Genomic DNA, 19,774 nt, shown 5'->3' on the forward strand with positions numbered 1-19,774 from the left:
CAGGTCAGCTGGCATGTGCTCACAGACGGTCATAGGCGAGGGGTGTCTACCACACAGGGACACATCTCAATTTTCCCAACTGGCAATTGAGGGGTGACAGTGCCATGCCTAAGGCAGGCCTGAGACTTTGCTGAGGAAAGGGAGGAGGGTGCCTTTTGTGGGGACTCAGTGACTTCTCCTAGCCCTGGAACTGCCACAGGGAGGGGGCTGCATAAATGTGCAGGCCCTCCCACTGCTGCTTCCTCAAGGAAGCTCCAACTGCCTCCTCTCTAAGGTTGACTGGAAGGACACAAGGCTGGGCCCAGGCCAGCCTGTCCTGGAGAGACCCCCAGAGTAGTGCGTTTCCATTTGGCCTCCTCCCACTCTAGAAGTGATCAGAGAAGCTTGGCTTCATCATGGAGGACACCTGCTGTGCTGTCATTGCTGTGCCATCCCAGGGACCATGGGCATTAGCTGGCTGGCTTTGTATCGCAGTGAAGCACTTGGGCAGTGAATGCTAGTCCACGCCATGATCTGGAGCTGGGCCCCAGCATGATCTTGAGAAAAACACCCTCAAAGACTCTGGTTCCCCTTCTGTGAATTGGGGGGTGTTCCCTCATGCAGAATGGCTGGAGGACTAACCTGAGGCGACCACCAGGACAAATCACCAAGAACATGCTAAGAGCCAGGTCCTGCGTTTGGCTTAGAACCAGGATTACCCCCTCGGACTCCCATAGCCCCACAGAAAGCAGGCCATGGCCTTTACTTTATAGATAGGAAGACAAGACATAAAGGGGTGAGAATACCTGCTCACGATCCTGGTAGAACACTAGGCATCAAACTCTGGTTCTCATGTTCTTCTTAGGGTGATGAACTGTCAGCTAGGTGCCCAGTTCCCACAGAGTAGCCTTGTGAACAGACTGCTGCCTAGGAGCCCATAAATGGAGCCAGCATTCCCCTCATCTGCCCTCTTCTTTTTTCTATTCTTTTTTTTTTTTTTTTGGTACATGGGATTGAACCCAGGAGTGCTTAACCACTGAACCATATTACCAAGCCTTTTTTTTTTTTTGAGACAGGGGTCTTGCTAAGTTGCTCAGGGCCTCACTAAGTTGTTGAGGCTGGCCTTAGCTTGTGATCCTCCTGCACCACTGGGATTACAGGTGTGCACCACCATACTCAACTCTTCTTTCCTTTCTTGGGATGTGGACATGGGGACGGTCTTGGAAAGCGAGGAGGAGCCATGTGTTAAGGTGGTGACCGAGAAGGCGGAGCCCAGGCCCTGGACATTCTGGCAGCAGGGGCACACCAAGCTCACAGACACATGAACAAGAAACAGATTTCTGAATTTCTGCATGCCTTCATTGGGACCTCTGTTACAGACCTAAATTAATAACCTGCTTAAAGCAATCTTGGCTGAGTTTATGGAGAGAAACTGCATTCCTTATGGTTGGCCCACATCACTGTGAAGAAGTGGCTTCACTCCCCACCTGCTAAACTGTGGTTGTCATTATACTGACAGGACCAAGAAATGAGTCAGCCAGGAGTGGAGGGTGGGCGAGCACAGAGCAGAAGTGGCCTGGGTGGCAGTGCCTGTCTGAACTGCTCAGAAGAGGGTCTGCTGGGCCGGGGCTGAGCTGGCTCATAGCTCATTGCCCACAGGTCCACCAAGTGCGTAGTTTCAAGCCAAATGGATGAGCCCCTTGGTAGGATTCCACATACAACATAGTTCCCTGCAGTTCTTACTCCCACAGTCCCCAGAGGCCTCTCCATCTCCTTCTCACAATGACACGAATGTGCATACTGTTCAAAAGACACTCATTATGGATACGCACCACACAGGGGGAAGGGAGCATTCTATCTCACTTCACAGGTAAGGAAACCAAGGCCCTGAGAGCCTGGCCAAGCCCATGGGTGACAAAACCCACATTCCAGGAGCCTGGCCTTGCACTTGAGTTCCCAACCCTTAGCTGTGGCCCCTCTCATGAGAGTTATGGTGCTCAGGCCTAGGGTCCATTTCCAACCTCCTGGCAGCTCTTCACCTCCTGAACCCCTTTCCCCCTGTGGGAACTGACTGCCATCAGGCTCGACCTCACAGGGGACAGCAAGGGGCTGGGTTATGATGAGACATGCCCAGCACATCAAGCCTGCCCTCTAGAACCTTCCCCAAATGAACAGTGAATGAGTGAGTGAATGGATGGCTGCTGCCTAGAGGGAGCAGGTGTGGGCTTACCCACCCACAACCCCCATCACCCAGCCCTTGCCACCGGCCACTCACCTCCTCATCCTTGTACCAGGACAGTGACTCGGCTGTCAGCACAAACCAGTACTCCTTGGAGCCACCCTTCATCAGACTGATGTTATTGATGGTCAGCCAGCCCCTGCGGATCACCTGGGGGGGAGGACATGGCTTAGCGGGGAACGGTGTTCCATCACCCTGGCTACCCCCCAGCACAGCAGCCAGCACCCTCACCCCATAGCAAGGCAGGAAGCTGGGGACCATGGCAGAGACACCTCTAGCCCTAAGCCAGGAGAACCCAACTCCATCTCACCCCAAGCACTCCCAGTTGGAAACCCAGCAGGGTGCCCAGGCAGGTGGGCAGACAGACAGGACAGTAACTCGCTGGCTCAGGTGCTGATAGGGAACCAGGACCCTGTGAGGCCCTCTGTGCTTGGGGCTAACTTGGTTAACCAGGAGGCAAAATGCACGCTCACCTGGTAGAAAAAGGCCCAGGGGGAAGTCTGGGGCTTGTGTTCAGGGCAGGGGCACATGGAAGGTGACATCTTCTTTGGGTGAGATAAGGTAACCAGGGGTGCCCTCAGTGTCACCCCTCATGCCCTCTGGCAGGTGGCTGTCACTGGAGGACTGCAGGAGCCCATGCCATGGAATGACTCTCACTCCACTCCACTGACTGCTACCCTCACTACTGGCTCAACTGTGCCCAGGTCACTAGGGTTGGGAGGACATTTCTTCCTAGAGGGCTGGTGACAAAGTCTGGAGCACAGAGGAACCTCCTCAGGGACCCTACAAGGACTATCGGGGTTGGATCATGCCCCAGTGTGGCTTTAAGCCCAGCAATTGCAGTTTTCTCTGCATGGCATCTCAGGGCCCTGGGATGTCTGGCTGTCGCTGTCATCGAGTGCAGAGAAGACCCCAGGCCTGCTTAGAGACTTACCTGATGGCTAAATGCAGGCAGCCTAGGGGGCTGGCCACGTTCTTATGCTCCCATGATCCCTGGGACATGGAGGTAGGTACATGTGGACCAGAGCCCCCCTGCCCCCCACTGAACTGGGAACCCCAGGCAGTGAAAGCACATGGAGGCACAGACAGGGCTGCCTGGGGCCAAGACAGCAACAGACGGGCTAAGCTCTAGAGGGTGGGCTGCACATGGCCATGACAGCTGGAAGGGCTGGTACTGGGTACTCCCAGGGCAGCACTAGGCAGGAGAACCTGAGATGGGGTCTCTAGGGATGAGTTTGGGGCCCGGAAACCTTCCTGGTAGGCAGCTTTCAGAAGGAGCTTCACTGTGCCTACTGAACCTCCCTCCAGGGTACCAAATTTTAACAGGGCCACCAACCCATGGCCCCTGCCCATGATTGCACATTGTCTTCCAGCTGCAGGCGGCAAGGAAGGCAGAGTGGCCACAGAAAGCCCAGGCACCCTGTACCATGCTGAAGTCCCTGCCCAGGCTGGGGACAGCATAAAGTTGCCACCTGGCACCCTTTGTTAAGGTCAAGGGTATAGACTTATCACTTGCTGGGATGAGAAAGAGATCTCAGGACCCCTGCAGCCATCAGGAACATAGGCCAACAGCCCAAACAAGGTCATGATAGTCTCCCTGACAAGAGGGTGACCATCATCCTAATTTTTCCAAGATGTCCTGATTGCAGCATGGAAGGATGGCTCAGTGTTCTGGAATGTGCTCAATCCCAGACTCACTGGGACAGTTGTTGCGCTGTTAGCAAAGCTGGTCTCCAGAAAGACTGCGGCCAAGGCCAAACTGCACAGGAGGACCCAGAAGGGACCCCGTGGTTCTAACAATATGGCCCAGTCCCGAGTGGCTTTCTATGGCAGCCATGTTCTGCTCCTTCATCTACCCAAGGGCAGACAGAGGGGTTGCCTCACCCAGGTGTAGGCCAGGGGTTGGCACAGATTAAAAGCATAGTAGGCTTAGGTTTAGTCATGGAATGAAAATAGGGATCCAGGCTGTCCTTGCTCCCCAAAAGAAGAAATCCTGCATGGTGTGGTCTCTGCTCTCCTGGGAGAGACCTTGCTCCAACCATCCCTCTGTGGCCTGGGCTGCCTGCTTCCCACCTGAGGCTAGGGGAGGCCGGAGCCCACAGACTGTGCTTCAGGGGCATGGCCATGGGCGGGGCCCTTCCCAGAGCACACCCTTGAGGAACAGCATACCCAGGCCTTGGAGCAGGAGGCTGGGGAGTGCGGGCTTCGGGTGAGGCCTGGCAAAAGCCCTGAGGCACCTTCCCTTCAGGCCACCTAGAGAGCTGCCTGCATGAGTGCTCAGAAGGGTCAGAGCCTAAATCCCTCTCTAGTGAGCTGTGGGCAGACACACACAGTGATCCAAAGAAAGGGAATGCCAAGGGGCCATCCCCAGGGGACTGGGCTTATAAGGAAGTGGGAGTGGTACGGGGCAGGGAGACAGGAGAGACAGGTAGGGCTCCTGAGGTCCGGGGTGCACAACTGACAGGCAGGTAGGCGCGCAGAGAGGTGGGCAGGGCCAGCCAGGGGCAGCAGGCAAGCAGCGGTGCAGGCGGGGTCAGCGGGCAGGCTAGGCCAGCCTTCTCTCTTGAGTCAGGGTCCCAGGCAGGGGTGGAAACCATGGCTGGGACACCCAGAGGCCACAGCCAAACTCAAGGCTTTATGGCCAGGGTTGTAGAATCTGATAGGAAAAGAATAATGACTAAACATCTGGGATGTGGGGAGGAGGAAAGCAGGCATGTGCCTGAACTGTTTGGGGAGGAAAAATTTCAAGTTCAAAGGAACTTGGTGAGGGGAGGGGTGTGTGGCAAGAGGGAACCACAGGCCTAAAGCCAATCTCTTCCCCCAAACATCCTCCCCACGGGTCCAGGCTTTTGCTTTGGCTCTATCTTTATTTTATCTTCTAGGAACCCAGGCACATCAAAGCCCTGAGATAGCATTGTCTCAGTTACTGATCCTGGGGTTACTGGAAGATTTCTGCAGAGGGCTGGCAGTGGGAGAATGTCCTGGAGAAGGGGGCCTCTATTAAGGCTAGAGCAGTGCTCTCTGAGGTTCAGGCTGAGGCTTAGGCCAGCTGCCCGCAGTGAGTGCCTTGAATTGGACTCAGCTCTCAGATGCAAGTGGCCTCTGCCCACTCCTGGGCTGGGCTGAGCCACTCAAGGGCTTGAGCAAGGGGAGGAGGCGTTACCTACAGCAGGGATGGCAAATACAATTCACCTTGCCCAGAGCACTGTGGTGAGATTTCTGAGAATGGCAGGAACAGGTACTAGGATTGATTATGGATGTCTGTCCCAGGCAAAGGATAAGGAAAGGGGGCATATGGAACAGAACAGTCTCATTATCTGCTACAGAGGCTCGAGGCTAGTGGCAGCAATCCAGGAAACACACCCTGAATGATTAGACATGCCTGCCATGGATACAGAAGCAGGATTATAAGAAGAAATTTTAAAAGCCCTCATCAGTTAGTCACATCGGTCACAGAATGGGGAGTGGTGGCATATGTATTAGGATACAATGTCAGGATTGATTAGCAATTTCTGCCATTGGCACATGATGGAGGAAAGGTAAATGGGGAAGAGGGCTGAATCAATTAGCCATGCCTGCCATGAGCACAGGAGAGGAAATTTCTGCATATGGAAAAACATGCTCTGGTCAGTGAGGGATGTCTGCACTGGAGGCAGAAAGAGGAGTGACAGCAGCAATAAAAAATTTCAGTAGGACTCGAGGAGAATCTTCCACAGCCAGGGAAGTGGAGCAGAGGCAGGGATAGTATATAAGCTGATTATTTGCCATCCCTGATCTATAGGACCCTAGGTGAACCCGCCAGGCATCAGCTGGAGAGGTGGGCTTCTGACAAAGGTGGTGGTCAGGTTAGTGTTTGTGTGAGGGCAATTGACACCCAGACAATGCAAAGTCCAATGACAACTGTGACGTGGGATTTCCAGGTTAGCTCTATTTTTAGTTTTTTTTTTTGGTTATTTTGTGGGGAAGGGAATGTTACAGGGTGGGCAGGATCTCCACCGATACTAGGTTCTCTAATGTTTGCTACCACACTAAGCAGGTACTTACCAAGATCTCCCCCTTTGAGAATGCAAAGTTAGGGTTGTGGGTAAATCAAGGAAGAGCAGGCAGAGGAAAAGAGACGAAAGGGACATGAGGGGACAGAGAAAAAGCAGGAAAAAGCACAATAATGGGAGAAGAGAGGAGCAGGGAAAAAAACAGCAAAAGAAAAAAATTACATGCTATTAATTATATCCATGGTGTTAATATTTAATTCATTATCATCTCTCAAAATGAAAAAGCAACAATGTACATATTACCTATGGCAAGCAGCAAAAAAAAAAAAATCATGCAGAGGTTACATTCTTTTTTTTCATCAACTCTATAATCGTGCAAGATAAACAGCAGAGCCCCCGCCCCCATCCCCACCCCCACCTCAGTCTGATGTGGAAAAGGTGGGGACAAGTGGCAGAAACTTTACAAAGACAAGTTTTCTTAAAAAAACAAAAACAAAAACAAAAAAAAAAAAACCATAAAACAAACAAACCAAAAAACCCACCTAATATTGGTATTTATAAAGCCATTGCGAGACCTCTAGCTGGGACAAGTTATCAAGGCTCAGGGTCTGTCTGGGTATGGGATTCAAACCACCCCAGACTTCTCTGAGATGCCTGTGACAATGTAGCCTCCATGGTTCTCACCAACAGGTCCCCAATACTTGGGGCAGGAGATGGGAAATTCAATTTGCTTATAGACACCTTGGGTGATGGTTGTGTCACCCCATCTCCAGGGCCAGGCTTTAATCTTGGCCTCAGATATCAAATAGGACAGCACCCCCTGCATGTGAAATCTGCCTCTTGTGGCCCTACCAAAGCTTCAGCACTCAGACTGTTTTCGGAAACACTGATATCTAAGTGGACTTCGGAGGCTAACAGAGTGGATGGTCTGGTGCTTAGGGGTGAGCTCCTGGCAGGGCAGTTCATGTGCAAAGTGCCATTACTGGGTTTCGGTCATCTCTTGCACCCTCCCCCACCCCCATGGTGGAGTGGTGACTGCAGCCTGGTGAAGCTACCTGGTTGGGGATGGCTCTCTTCTTATTCAGCTGTGTGCTCCTCTGCTGGGCGCTGAAATCAAAGCAGAGAAAGCACATGTGGATGAGATGCCAGGAGGGATAAGGAGCAAGAGGCCCTGGTTGCCCAGGTGGGGTTCTTTCCCTGGGGGACCAACTGACCAGCTATGGACAGAGGAAGACAGATGCTGTCTGCATGCTGCCCAGGAAAAACAGCTGGGGCCTAGAGAACAAGAAAGCACATGTGGCTGAACTAATGCTTCTAGACCCCGATCTCACTACCCCAAAAGTGCCAGTTTTCTTTCCACAAGATCCTGGAGCTTCTAAGAGGGGACAGGAGAAGCTGGAGTGCCAGGTAGCTGGGAGGCAGGCAGGAGGTAACTCCAGGGGTACTTCTGCACCAGGATGGTTGAGTGTCAGACACTTGAGGTTTCTCCCTATACTCTCTCTTCCCATTTCTAACACCAATACCAGGTTGTAAGTAGCACTAACCACAAAGCAATCCAGCCCTGGGAAAATGGCACTAGTCTCTGATTGCTCCTGACCCAAGTCAGAGGACATTTAAGTTCAATCAGGAACCCTATTTGTCTATAGTTGCCGATCTCCTTTCTCTTCCTCCTGCCTTCTTCTTCTTCTTTTTCCTTTCTTTCTTTTTTTTTTTTTTTTTTGTGTGTGTGTGGTGCTGGGGATTGAACCCAGGGCCTTGTGCATGTGAGGCAAGCACTCTACCAACTGAGCTATATCCCCAGCCCTCTTTCTTCTTTTTAATGGTACTAGGAATTGAACCCAGACTCAGACACTGGGCCACTGCCCAATCCCTTTTTTATTTTGAGGCAGAATCTCACTAAATTGCCCAGGCTGGCCTCCAACTTACAATCCTCTTGCCCCAGCCTCCCAAGCAGCTGGGATTACAGGCGTGTGCCACCATGCCCAGCTTCTTTTATTCTCTATCCATCCTATCTCCTGGCTACTTCATATAGGTACAGAAGGCCACTGTATTTTATGTGTGCACCCACTCAACCCCCTTTCTAATACATTTGCCATTCAAATAATCATACTGCCACCTGCAAACAATTTACATCTCCATCATATTTTCTTTTCTTATCTCATTGCTTTAGCTGGAAGTTTGAGAATAATATCAAAAAGCAAACCAGCTTGGTTTCATTCCTTTACCTCTGGGGTTTTGTTTTACAGTTTAAGTTGGCTGATGGATAAGGCAGAACGAGTGTTTGTGTATGTACAGGAAGCTTCTAGTTCTAAATCAGTAAAGGCTGGAGTATTAAGAATGAAGACAAAATGTTAGTGAACAATTTTCCTAGTGTTCTATGTGATTACCATAGGCCATTTACTATGAGTTGTTTGTAACATTTGTAGGACAGAAAGGAGTGTGACCAATGGCATCTGAGGGAGGTGAGAACGAGCACAGACAACACTCACAGCAAGGGTGGGTGGCAGGAGGTCCCAGATGTGCTACCCCCTAAAGGCTTCCACCCTTCCTCAAACAGCCCATGTGGTGGGCCCTCGCCCTTGCTGGACCCAATCAGAGATTTCCAGGTACCAAATTCCAGATTCTTCCCTGCATCCTATAGGGTCCTCTTGGTGAGGGGTGTGGCCACCAGTTCCTGTCACTTCCACCTTGTCTTGGTCGCCCCCTGCTCTATTTCTTGGCCTTCCTTCCCTGGGGCCCTGCCTGTCACCTGCTGTCATGACTTTCTCAGGAATGTCTCTCCAGTCCTCACTCTCCTTTCCCATAGCCCTTGCCTATTCTCCTTTTCTAGTCTTTTCTTTCTGTCATGTCTTGACCAATGACTCCATCTTCCTAGGCTGGGAGCTCCAAAAGGGCAGGGGCTATAGCTGCCTCACTCGCTGACCTTATCCAAAGACCCTGAACTGGCCCCATCTCTGAGACAGTGTTCCACTGCTATTCAGTGGACCTCTGGGATATCCCCTTGGGCCTTAGGGCCACCCAGCCAAGGCGTCCCCATTCACACACCAGGGAAAAGGCACACAGCAGGCAATACCCACCCGGTGACCAGCTGCTCAGTATAGTAACAGCTGGGGTAAGTGGGAAGGCCCCGGAATCCAGAGGAAAGAATGGAGTGGTCAAAGGAAAAACAGGAGAGATTGTGAGAAGGAACTGTGGATGAAGTGTGAGAAGCAGAGACATCAAAGTGAGGAAAACAGCAGCAAACCAAAGAGAGGGACCAGCGTTTTCTGCCTACGCACACCTGGTGGCAGGGAGAACGGGTGGGAGGGCTGTCTCAGGGCTGAAGGCTGTCTGTCTCAGGCTCTGAGAACTGCACCTAAGCACAGCCCACATCTGGGGCTCCCCAGGCCACCCCCTGTGGGGACAGCCCAGACAGGGCCCTCAGCTTCCTGGGCTTGGGGAGGAGCATTCATTCATTCATTCAATGCACTCATCTCCTACCCACCCAGAACAGAACATAACCTCCATCCACTTTGTCCAGTTCATTGGTACATTTTCTACCAAAGACCTACACTGTCCAAGTCTCGGCACCAGGAGGTCCTCCTTAAGGAAGCCTCCAGGACACCAAGGCCAGTACCTTGGGACTTTTGGGACCCTCACAGTCCCCACCTGGCCCCGATCATCCTGCATGCTAACTGCAAGGGTACAAGCCTGTGCTTGCCAGGGCCTTCCTTGGGGGTGGGAACCTGGCCTGTGCTTACACGCTGCTCTATCACCAGATCTGGCACAAGAAGGCACCAGCTGTATCTGCTAAATTGGTACAAGGAAGCTGGTGCCTGGTGGAATGGAACAATCCAAGTGATGTACAAGCTTGTCAAGGGGACCCAGAGGTAATGGAATCAGGGAGGTGACACCCAAGACCATACCATTTTTGTCTAAGACTTGCCTAAATCAAAGCCTGTCCCACATCTGAGTGCCATGAGATTCTGTTTTTAAACTTCCAACATGCCCAGAAGTCACACACACCCCAAACAGCACATCCCACAGAGACTCTCTGAAGCTCAGAGCCTGTAGGAGGCTCTGGCTGTGAAAGAGCCAGGTTTGAAACAAGCCACACACTGGTCCACAAAGGCTCTGAGAGTTCTTCGAAGAAAGGAGCACTGCAGTTAGCCAGCCCCACCCCTGAATCTGACCAAGGACTGTCTTTTTATTTCATAAAACTAGCTACTGGGATGCCCACAGAGAACATGCTGGGTGGGGACACTGGGTCAGGGCCCACAAACTCTCTAATGGCTCTGTGCTTAACCAGGGACCCCCATGACAGAGACCCTCTGGCTCCTCCCTCTTGAGGGAACCTAACTCCTCCCTAGGGCCGCCCCACCAGACACTGTCCCCAAAAGTACATACTTGGCAAATCCAATGAAGTCTTCATGGTTCGTGTTGATGTAGGACTGCTCGATGTCTATCAGAAGAAGAATCTGGGAGAAAGTGGAAATCTGTGGGTATAAAGCCCAGCCAAGATAGAAGAGGCAGCAGCAAGAGCACGTCATGCACCCTGTCAGAAGGCCCAGAACCACACAGCCTCCCAGGCGAGAGCCAGGATGGGTGGGGCTGGGGGCCCATAAGCACACAGAGGGGACAGGGTACTTCCATGGTCAGAACAGCACACACAAGCAAGACTGGGCTAAACTGGGCAAAGTAGGACATGCTGTAATCCCAGTAACTTGGGAGGCTGAGGCAGGAGGATCACAAGCTCAATGCCAGCCTCAGCAATTTAGTGAGACCCTGCCTCAAAATAAAAAAAGAACTGGGGTTGTAGCTTGGTGGTAAAGTCCTCAGGGTTCTAACCCTAGTACCAGGAAAAAGAAAAAAAAAGAAAGAAAGAAAAATGACTGCACTAAAAGAGAACAGTGCCAGGCAGCCCAGTGGACCACTAGAGCTGGAGTCTCATTCCGACTCTAAGTAGCCCGTGACCCTGGATCTTTTATTACTAAGCTGTGGAATGTGATTAACGGGAGGCTCTACTGCACAGGGTTCAATGTTTTCTTTTTTCTTTGCAGTGCTAGTGATGCAACCCTGGGCCCTGCACATGCTCAGCATGAGCTCGACCACTCAGCCTTGCCCCAGCCAGGTTTCCAGCATTTACAGTGCATCAAATCTTTAGCACCCAATGCATTATAAATGCTACATTCAAACTAAAGAGCTTACACACATACACATGTGTGGTGTGTGTATAAGTGTGCATATATTCTATTGTAATACAAACAGAATGAATGAAAAAAACAGGTAAAAAGGTAATAGCTAATTCTGAGTGAATAGTGTAGACTCTTGTTCTATTTTTGAAATTTTCCCTAATGAAATTACTTCCAAATAAAATGTTAAAATCAAAAATGAAAACTGCAAAGATAAACTGGCTAAGTGAGAACATTAAAATAAGACATACACACAAAGGCACCCACACATGTGCACACGTCTGCACACACACATCAGGAAGATGCAGTCTCAGACACCGGACGGCACCTGCAAACGCCCCACACTGTGCAAATTCCTCGCAACAATCCCTGTCCGAGTTTGGCCAGGATGAAGGTGCTTGATGGGAAGCACAGGCTCAGAAAGCTCTTTGGCGCAATTCCCATTAAGACCAGGCCAGGCGGCTGGGGAAGAGGAGCTCTCGTGCCCGCAACCAGGCTCCCACTGATCCCTGGCCAGTCACTTTCCCTCTGTGTGCCTCGGAGTTCTCAAAGATAAATTGGGGCCTTGGAGGTTGTTGGAGAATGCCGAGGGGTGCTCTGTCTAAGGGGACTCCTGAGGGCTGGTTTTGTAAAGCCCAAATGATCACCCCAGAACTCTCGGACCAGAGCTCTCTGGCATTGTCAACTGTGGGGCACCAGGGGCTGTGTACATTTGCAAGGGACAGCAGCATTTCTGCCAACAATGACAAAATGAGTTGGAATCTCCCAGGCTTTTGATAAAACTTCCAGGCTCCAGAAACTACGAGGCAATGAGGCAACAGTGGACGGGCTCACAGAGGAAACGACTGGTCAGTGGGAACTAGGGGAAGCCCTCCAGGACAAATGAGCCACGTTCTTCCCCAGTGAAGACCAGAACAGGGGGACTGTTCTAAATAAAACAAGACACAAGCAAACGCAACACATATGTTCATCTTGGACCTGGATTTAACAGTTGCTATAAGGCCACAAAAAAGGACAATTAAGGAACAGTGACACAACTCACATGTGGAGTCACCTGTGACTCCCGGGGCTCAGCAGGTGATAGATGAGACTGCTACAGAGAAGGGAGGCTATATGGGTTATGCCCCACTCTCCACCATGGCACCCCAGCTGCCCTCTGGTGAGCACATGGATAGCAGGAGCTGTGCTCTATCCACAGGGACTGCTGCTCAGCACCAACAACCACGAGCTCCCAGCATGTGTGACAAGCACCACCAGGAACCCAACGTGCACGGTGCTGGGTCAGGGAAGCCCAGTCACCAGGACAGGTGCTATAGGAGCCCAAACAAAAATCTGCAGGAACAGGGAGGAACTGGGGGGAGCTTGGGCCTGGTGGTGGAACAGTCTCCCACAGAGGGGCACAAGGGTGGGAACCTGCGGGGAGGTCACAGAACCATAAGATATAATTTGGAATTGGTTTTTAAATAGTGCTGGGGATCAAACGTGCATGAGGCAAGAAGCCTACCAGCGAGCCACATCCTCAGCCCACCACGCTAAATCTTGATTAGTGCTCTATGCATTTGTCAGAACTTACAGAACATATACTCAAAACTGATGACCTAAAATTTATACCTGGAAAATAAGACAAAGCGCCAATACCTGGTCCTTGGTTCTCCCCTCTCGCTCCCGGATGTAAGTGGTGACAATTCGCTCTGTCTCTTCTCGCAATCGCGGGTAAGAGCTGAGCTAGGGAACAAGCAGAGGGCTCATGTTGGTGGGATCCTAGTGGCCTGACCAGGGAGAAACACGAACCACACAAGTAGAAAATGCAAGGGGAGTGACATGGGGGGCCAAGTCCCCACTCTGTTCCCATCTCACAGCTGCTCCAGCTGGGAGACAAGAACAGGACGGTGGGCAGGGGGCGGAGTGGAGAGAGGGAGAGGGTGCGCATGCATGCACCAGGAGCCGCTTTGTAAGCCAGAGATTGGTAGGTGAAAGGTGGTAGAGAAAGCGAATGGCATGGATTTGCCACTCAAGGTTCCAGCAGGCCCCTCCTGCACAGCGCTGGGTGACAAGACCATGGAGGTGCTTGCCAAGTTTGTGTCTAGCACCTCCTCTAGGATAACGAGGGCAGCATCTGGGCCATCCACCTCAGAGGGACCCCCTTGCCAGACACCATTCCTTACTGTTGCATTTCTGGCACCCACTAGGCTAACACCCCAGGGCCCCTCACCTTTGTCTGCAGCAGTGACTGAACCAAACCACACTTGTGTGGGAGTCACACCTTTCGTGGTTTGGGTTAAATCCACAAGTTGGGGAAAATGGATTGGTTGGTCAAATTGCCCCTGAAAACCTCTCAAACGCCCTATAATCTAAAGACGTATGGGTCTACAAGTTGACAATATGTTTCAGAGCTTTGGTGATAGCTGGGAAACCACTCTTGTCCAAGGGTCGCAGGGATAGGCACTGCTTTGTAAAAGCAATGCATTTGACGATGTCAAAGGCCTCCAGTCCCCACTGTACCTGAAACTGCAAAGGTGGGATGTGTTTGTGACCCAACTCCCACAGCTGCCCATGCAAAGTTGAGATATCAACAGGTGACAACTGGTCCACAGAAGGGGATTCCTACCGAGGCAGAATTTTCCAGATGCTTGGGTTGAGACAAACAAATGGAAGGGATAAGATGGGGGACAAATGCGGAGGCGATAAGAACAAAACCTGTTACCTTCTCAGCACACTTTTTAATGACTGTGGCCAGTTCTGAGACCACGAGATCAACACACTTCAAACTTGGCTCTTTGAGTTTTACAATCTGTTTTTTCACAATGGCTTCAAAGGCCATGTCCGGGGTGAAGAGCCCCGTCCTGGGTCATGCGGAAGGTGGGACGAAGTAGAAAGACACCCAGGGATAGTGCAGGCCACACACACAAGACAGGAGACAGAGAGAGAGAAGAAACGAGAATCAGCTGGTTAGTATGTGCATGGAGGTCCTGTGCCCACATTTGCCCCGGAAGCTGCTTCAGATTACAGAGGCTTGGAGGGGAAGGGAGGGGAGGGCTGGTCTGGCATTTAATTATGGAGGTGCTATGGATCACCATGATCTGTGAACAGCTATGATGGGTGGAGGCCTTAAATGGTCACATTCATGACGAAGGGTTCTAGGATGATAATCAGCAACCCAAGCAGGTTTGGTTTCCCCCTTTTCCAATTGAAGGAGCTTAAGAAGCAAATGGGGGCTTTTCCAGACTAAGAACAAAGATATCAAGCAGAAATTCTCTGCCAACCCAGAGCATTGAGGACATCATGGTCGCACAAGCACAGACTGCCCGCTGGGAAGCATTTGAGTGGCTTGGCCAAAGCGTGCTGCCCTGGGAAACAGGCCCTTCTGGGAAGCCCGACACGTCCTGCTGAGTGGAGGCAGCCACCTGTGAAAACTGGCACCCAGGTACTTGTGATCAGGTGGGCTGAGGACAGGCTGGGTAGGGGGTGGGGTACGTGGCATGGGGTGCAGGGGAGCTGGCAGGGGGCACTTGGGAGATCAGGAAGCTTTATCAAGCTGGGCACTAAGCATTTGTTATGTTGTTGGCATCTGGGCCTTTCCCAGCACCATGGGGAAACAGAAGGAGTTGGCTCCAGAGAAGCCAGAGGATACTGGGCATTTGTCAAGAAGGGGTGACAGTCAAGTAGATTCAGGGGCTTGGCCTCCAGCAGCTGACGTGGGGTCCCTCTCTGCTTCCCAGAAGGCAGCAAAGCAACAGCCCAGTGAAGCCCCAATTCCACCAGATACATGCTAGGCTTGGTATCAGGGCCCCAGGGAGGCCTGTCCTCATGTCTGGCCAGTTCTGGAGGCCTGACACCCCCCAGTGGGCCCTGGCTGACATGATCCCATCCCTTCCTCTGGATAGAGGTCAAGTTCTTGGAAATTTAGGTAACTTAGGGGATGACCAACACTGGGGGCCTGATACCAAACTCCCATACCCCAGTTTCCACAAGGCCAGGAGTCACCCTGCCAGGGATCCAATACCTTACTGGTACACTGCCTAACTGTATTGATTAGCTCCTGGATAACCAGGTCGACACATTTCAGACAGGGCTCTTTCAGCTTGACGACCTGCTTTTTCACAATGGCCTCGAACGCCAAGTCCGGGGTGAAGAGCCCAGTCCTAAAACCATCCGTACCCGGGGGGCAGGGGAGATAAGTCAGAGAGAAACAAAGCATGATCAGAAATTTCCTAAGTACTGGCTGGGTCCCCAAGGAAGAAGAAGGTTACATCAAATCTGGGGATCAGATGCCTGAGTCCACAGTGGGGAAACCCAAGGTGACCCGAGGACCCAATGGCAATAAAGCCTGGATAATTGGAAAGACTACCTTTGTTAGAATAAGAAGGGGGCCCAAGACTCTCATGAGGGACCTTCGATGAGGATAAATTTGAGATTTCTATGAACGTGACTCAAGTCTGCCCTACCCTGCCCCAGACAATCTGCGGTAAGCTCTCTTAGTTTACCAGTGACTAAGGCTCTACCAATCAGTTGTGTCTAACCCTGGGGCCATGCTATGCACGGTGGCCTGCAAAAGATTCAGGAAGGACTGAAACATGCCCCCCCTCAATGCCTTTAGCGACCCAAAAGGACAGGCTTACAGCTCTTGAAAATCACCCAAGAGCCTCACAATTGGTGTGCCCAGAGGTTTGGGGAGCCCAACTGGCTAGAGGGTGTCACTGTAGAGGGGAAGGAAACTTGCCTGACTCCATGAATGTTCTTAATGGCATAGCTGATCTCTCGTCTTAAGTCTTTCTCATCAAACTCCATCTGAGAAGAGATAAGCCAAACAAATGAAGGGAGGTCCCTGGGGTACCCCAGCACAGGTGTGTACTTGGGGAAGGTGATTTCCTAGCACAGTTGTATTCAGAGGGCAAATTATTTACTTCAAGAATAAAAATTTAAAAATTATAACCCAGTTTCAGCAAAGATGTTCTAAAACTAACACTGTCACATGGTCTGTATAAAGTAATAATCTCTCTAAAACATTCCTATACTTCACTTACTAGTTCCAATACTCTAGAAATTCATCTTAAGGAATTAAGAAAGATTTAGCAACATGCACAGAACTTTTCCGAAAAGTGTAAATAGAACCTAAATGATCAAAAATGGGAGACAGATTAAGTACATGATGGGACAGTCATAAAACAGGATACTATTTTGCCACTAACAATTTGTTATATGTTGATAACTAGTTTGGGAAGATGGTTACTGCATGAAAAATGCATGTCACAAAGAGGCATAATTTGTTTTTTGATTACAAAATAGATATGTATACACAATTATGGATAAGGACACATGCTGTGTTTGTGGCAGGCTTACCCATCTGCACAGAAATAATTCAGAAAATATGCCTAGCTAAATGTTAATAGGCCTTGTCTGTGGCTATCAGGATTATAGGTGTTTCTCTCCTTTTATTGAAAAGCATTTTATTTTTTTTTTAAATGTTATATGCTCATTATAAAAAACATAAAGTGTCCAATAAATCACCAAAAAAGGAAGGGAAGGAGGAAAGAAGGATCCCAAATCCCAGGCTCCAGAGCTGACATTTTCAAGAACATCTTGGCAGATCTGTCCATACAGATGTAGCCCTAGACATTTACATACAATTTCACACAGAAGGCTGTTATTATGCCATGTACATATACAGCATATCTGCAGGCTCCATAACTGGTTCTACCTTTAACAACATGTTGAGGACATTTTTCCTTGCAAGTTTACCTCCATTTTCTGTCGTCTCTTGGTATCCACAGTGGATGACTCTAGGATCCTCCCCCAATACACCACATCTAGGGATGCTCAAGTCCTTTATATATACTATGCCATGGGTGTAGATTTGCATAGAACTTATGCATATCTTTCCACATTTCTAGATGATTTACAATACCTAACACAAAGTAAATGCTATGTAAATAGCTACACTGTTTTGCACAGGGAATAATGACAAGAAAAAAGTCTGTAGTGTTCAGTACAGACGTTTTTTTCTTTTCTAGTATTTTCGATCTGCAGTTGGTTAAACCTGTGAATGTGAAACACATGAACTTGGAGGGCTGACAGAATTAGCAAAGAACATATATTGGTTTTTATCAATGCAAACAAATGGGACTTAAATATAATTTTGCCCCGAACTCCTAAGCTGCCCACTGGGGGAAGAAAGCCCATGGGGATGCCTCCTCTGGGTCATGCTCTACCCACAGACATTATGGCCAGAAAGGAGGCCAGAGTCAATGCCAAGAGGGAGGGTGCCTGGCTAGAGATGGGGCCCATCTCTGGGGTGCTACCTTCACCAGCTCAAAGGGAAAGCGCTCATGGAAGATGCGATTGATTCGGGCGCCCCCTGAGAGCTCCAGCGTGTCCACTTGGTCTCCTGAGCCCTCGATTCTTTTCTCAAAGTCCACCCCAAATTGCTGGACCATCCTATGAAGAAAAAGAAAACACAAATATCAAAGCAGAGGTGTCTGCATGGCTCTGGAATTATGTTCCCAGTTGAACCATGATGTATTTGCTTGCTTCATTTTTAGCAGCAAAATATAGGCTTATACTAAAACAAATCAACAAAATACAAGAGCTGCTGAGGGCAAACGTTTGCAAAGCCTCTTGCAATTATCCACCCACTGAATCTGAGGGGGTCAATTATTTTTCTTAGTTTGTAGATGAAGATCTGACATCACAGCTACTCAACCTCTACCCCGAGGCTCAACTTGACTTGGCAGATGGTGGTGTAAAAAGGTAGCCCCGCTGGGGCTGGGGCTGTAGCTCAGTGCTAGAGCACTTGCCTAGCACGTGTGAGGCACTGGGTTTGATTCTCAGCACCACATATAAATAAGTAAATAAACAAAATAAAGGTCCATCAACAACTAAAACTAAAAGAAAAAAAATTAACAATAATATAAAAAAGGTAGCCCCTTCAGCAACTCAGGTGGCTACACAAGTTCCCTTTCCAGCCTGTTCAGGTGGGGTCTGTACCACTGATGAGTGCTGAGGCCTTGGACAGGCAAAGTTGTCCCCTGCACCTCAGTTTCTTCATGTGCAAAGTGGTGGATAGGAACAACATCTACCTCACACCGTCACTGTTGAGAACTGAAGGCATTTGTGCATTTCATCAACTTCAAAAAGTCGCTGACCCTAAAATACATAGTTATTCTGTGCACTCACAAAAAAGAAAAATGCTTCCAACTAATAGTAATTCACCTCAGACTCCCAGTGCCAGAAGTTAACTGGCCATCCTCCTGCCTCAGCCTCTCCAGTAGTTGGGATTACAGGTGTACACTGCCATGCTCAGCTTTTTAAAAAAATTATATATATATATATTAGTTGAACACAATATCTTCATAATATTTATTTATTTTTATGTGGTGCTGAGGCTCGAACCCAGGGCCTCGCATGTGCTAGGCTACCGCTGAGCCACCACCCCAGCCCTGTGCTCAGCTTTTTACCATATGTTTTGCTACTTACTAATTTTCTGTCCCATTCCTTCCCTATTCCCGCTTCCTGCACACCCTGGGGAGAGGGATGGGCACCTGCCCTATTCACTGCCACACCATGGTGCTTAGGATAAGGTCTGGCACACAGGTGGTTCTCAACAAATACTTGTTGAATGAATGAACAGACAACAAGGTCAAATGGGCACCCAGCCCAGGGATGCTGTGGGAAGGTGGGAGGGAAAGGAGAGGCACATACTGTAGCAGGGCTTTGGTTTTCCTTGTGGGGTCATCGGGACGGAAATTCTTATACTCTTCTACCTCCTTCTCTAGGGACAGCAGCTGACTTTGCAGTTTGCTGCGTAGGGCTGGCAGTGACTCCCGGATGTGGTTGGTCAGTTGCTGCAAGAGAAGGGCAGATATCAGGGAGGTCATTGTGGGCAGGAAACCAGGAAGGTGCAGGCCCTGTTTTCCCCATGGAGGGCCAATGCCACCTGAGACCAGCACACTCCTCAGCCTCAAATAAAAGCAATAGAAAAAGTACCCAGCAACGGACACGCTTACGCCCAGGCTAAAAGAGGGGCCACGACTGAGTGATCACCCTTGCCATAGGGCACTGGGTGGTCAATGAGGCAGTCACACCAAGGAAGACACACAGATGCTAACAAGGAGGCAAAGAGGGCAGGAGGCCTGCTGACCCGGGACATCCGCCTTGGTACCACTCAGTGAGACGTCTGCGCGGCCCTGCAGAGCCCACTGACCAGAGGAGTGACAGTGACAAACCTGCAAACTTAGGTGGAATAGATATCCTGAGAAGAACACAACGCACATACGACGGGCTCCCTGCTGTGAAAGAAAGGCAGCACCTGCATTTGCCTCAACACAAGAGTTTCTGAAGAAACTAACACGGAAGACGGTGGATTGGAGCATAGAGAGGGCTGGCCGGAGAATGGC

At 50.2% G+C, this 19,774-nt stretch overlaps 1 protein-coding gene across 10 annotated transcripts in view; it reads right to left on the reverse strand.

Moving 5' to 3' along the window:
- Dnm2 (dynamin 2) overlaps positions 1–19,774 on the reverse strand; it is an 89,480-nt gene that overhangs the window by 13,092 nt on the left and 56,614 nt on the right. For 3 of the 10 annotated variants that reach the window (XM_046437503.2, XM_046437498.2, XM_046437496.2), the window contains exons 7-15: positions 19,080–19,222; positions 17,681–17,816; positions 16,102–16,169; positions 14,086–14,224; positions 13,020–13,106; positions 10,597–10,667; positions 7,266–7,317; positions 6,263–6,274; positions 2,255–2,368 (exon numbers count right to left, since the gene is read on the reverse strand). In XM_046437503.2, coding sequence (XP_046293459.1) covers positions 2,255–2,368; positions 6,263–6,274; positions 7,266–7,317; positions 10,597–10,667; positions 13,020–13,106; positions 14,086–14,224; positions 16,102–16,169; positions 17,681–17,816; positions 19,080–19,222 — 822 coding nt within the window. Of the gene's footprint in view, positions 1–2,254; positions 2,369–6,262; positions 6,275–7,265; positions 7,318–10,596; positions 10,668–13,019; positions 13,107–14,085; positions 14,225–15,384; positions 15,524–16,101; positions 16,170–17,680; positions 17,817–19,079; positions 19,223–19,774 lie in introns of all 10 variants that reach the window. The other 7 variants (XM_046437502.2, XM_046437497.2, XM_046437495.2 and 4 more) reach the window with 3 other exon arrangements.

Source organism: Marmota monax, unplaced genomic scaffold (assembly GCF_021218885.2).
Source record: "Marmota monax isolate L192 unplaced genomic scaffold, Marmota_monax_Labrador192_F-V1.1 WCK01_AAM20220418_F8-fsc00021, whole genome shotgun sequence".
Taxonomy (NCBI): domain Eukaryota; kingdom Metazoa; phylum Chordata; class Mammalia; order Rodentia; family Sciuridae; genus Marmota; species Marmota monax.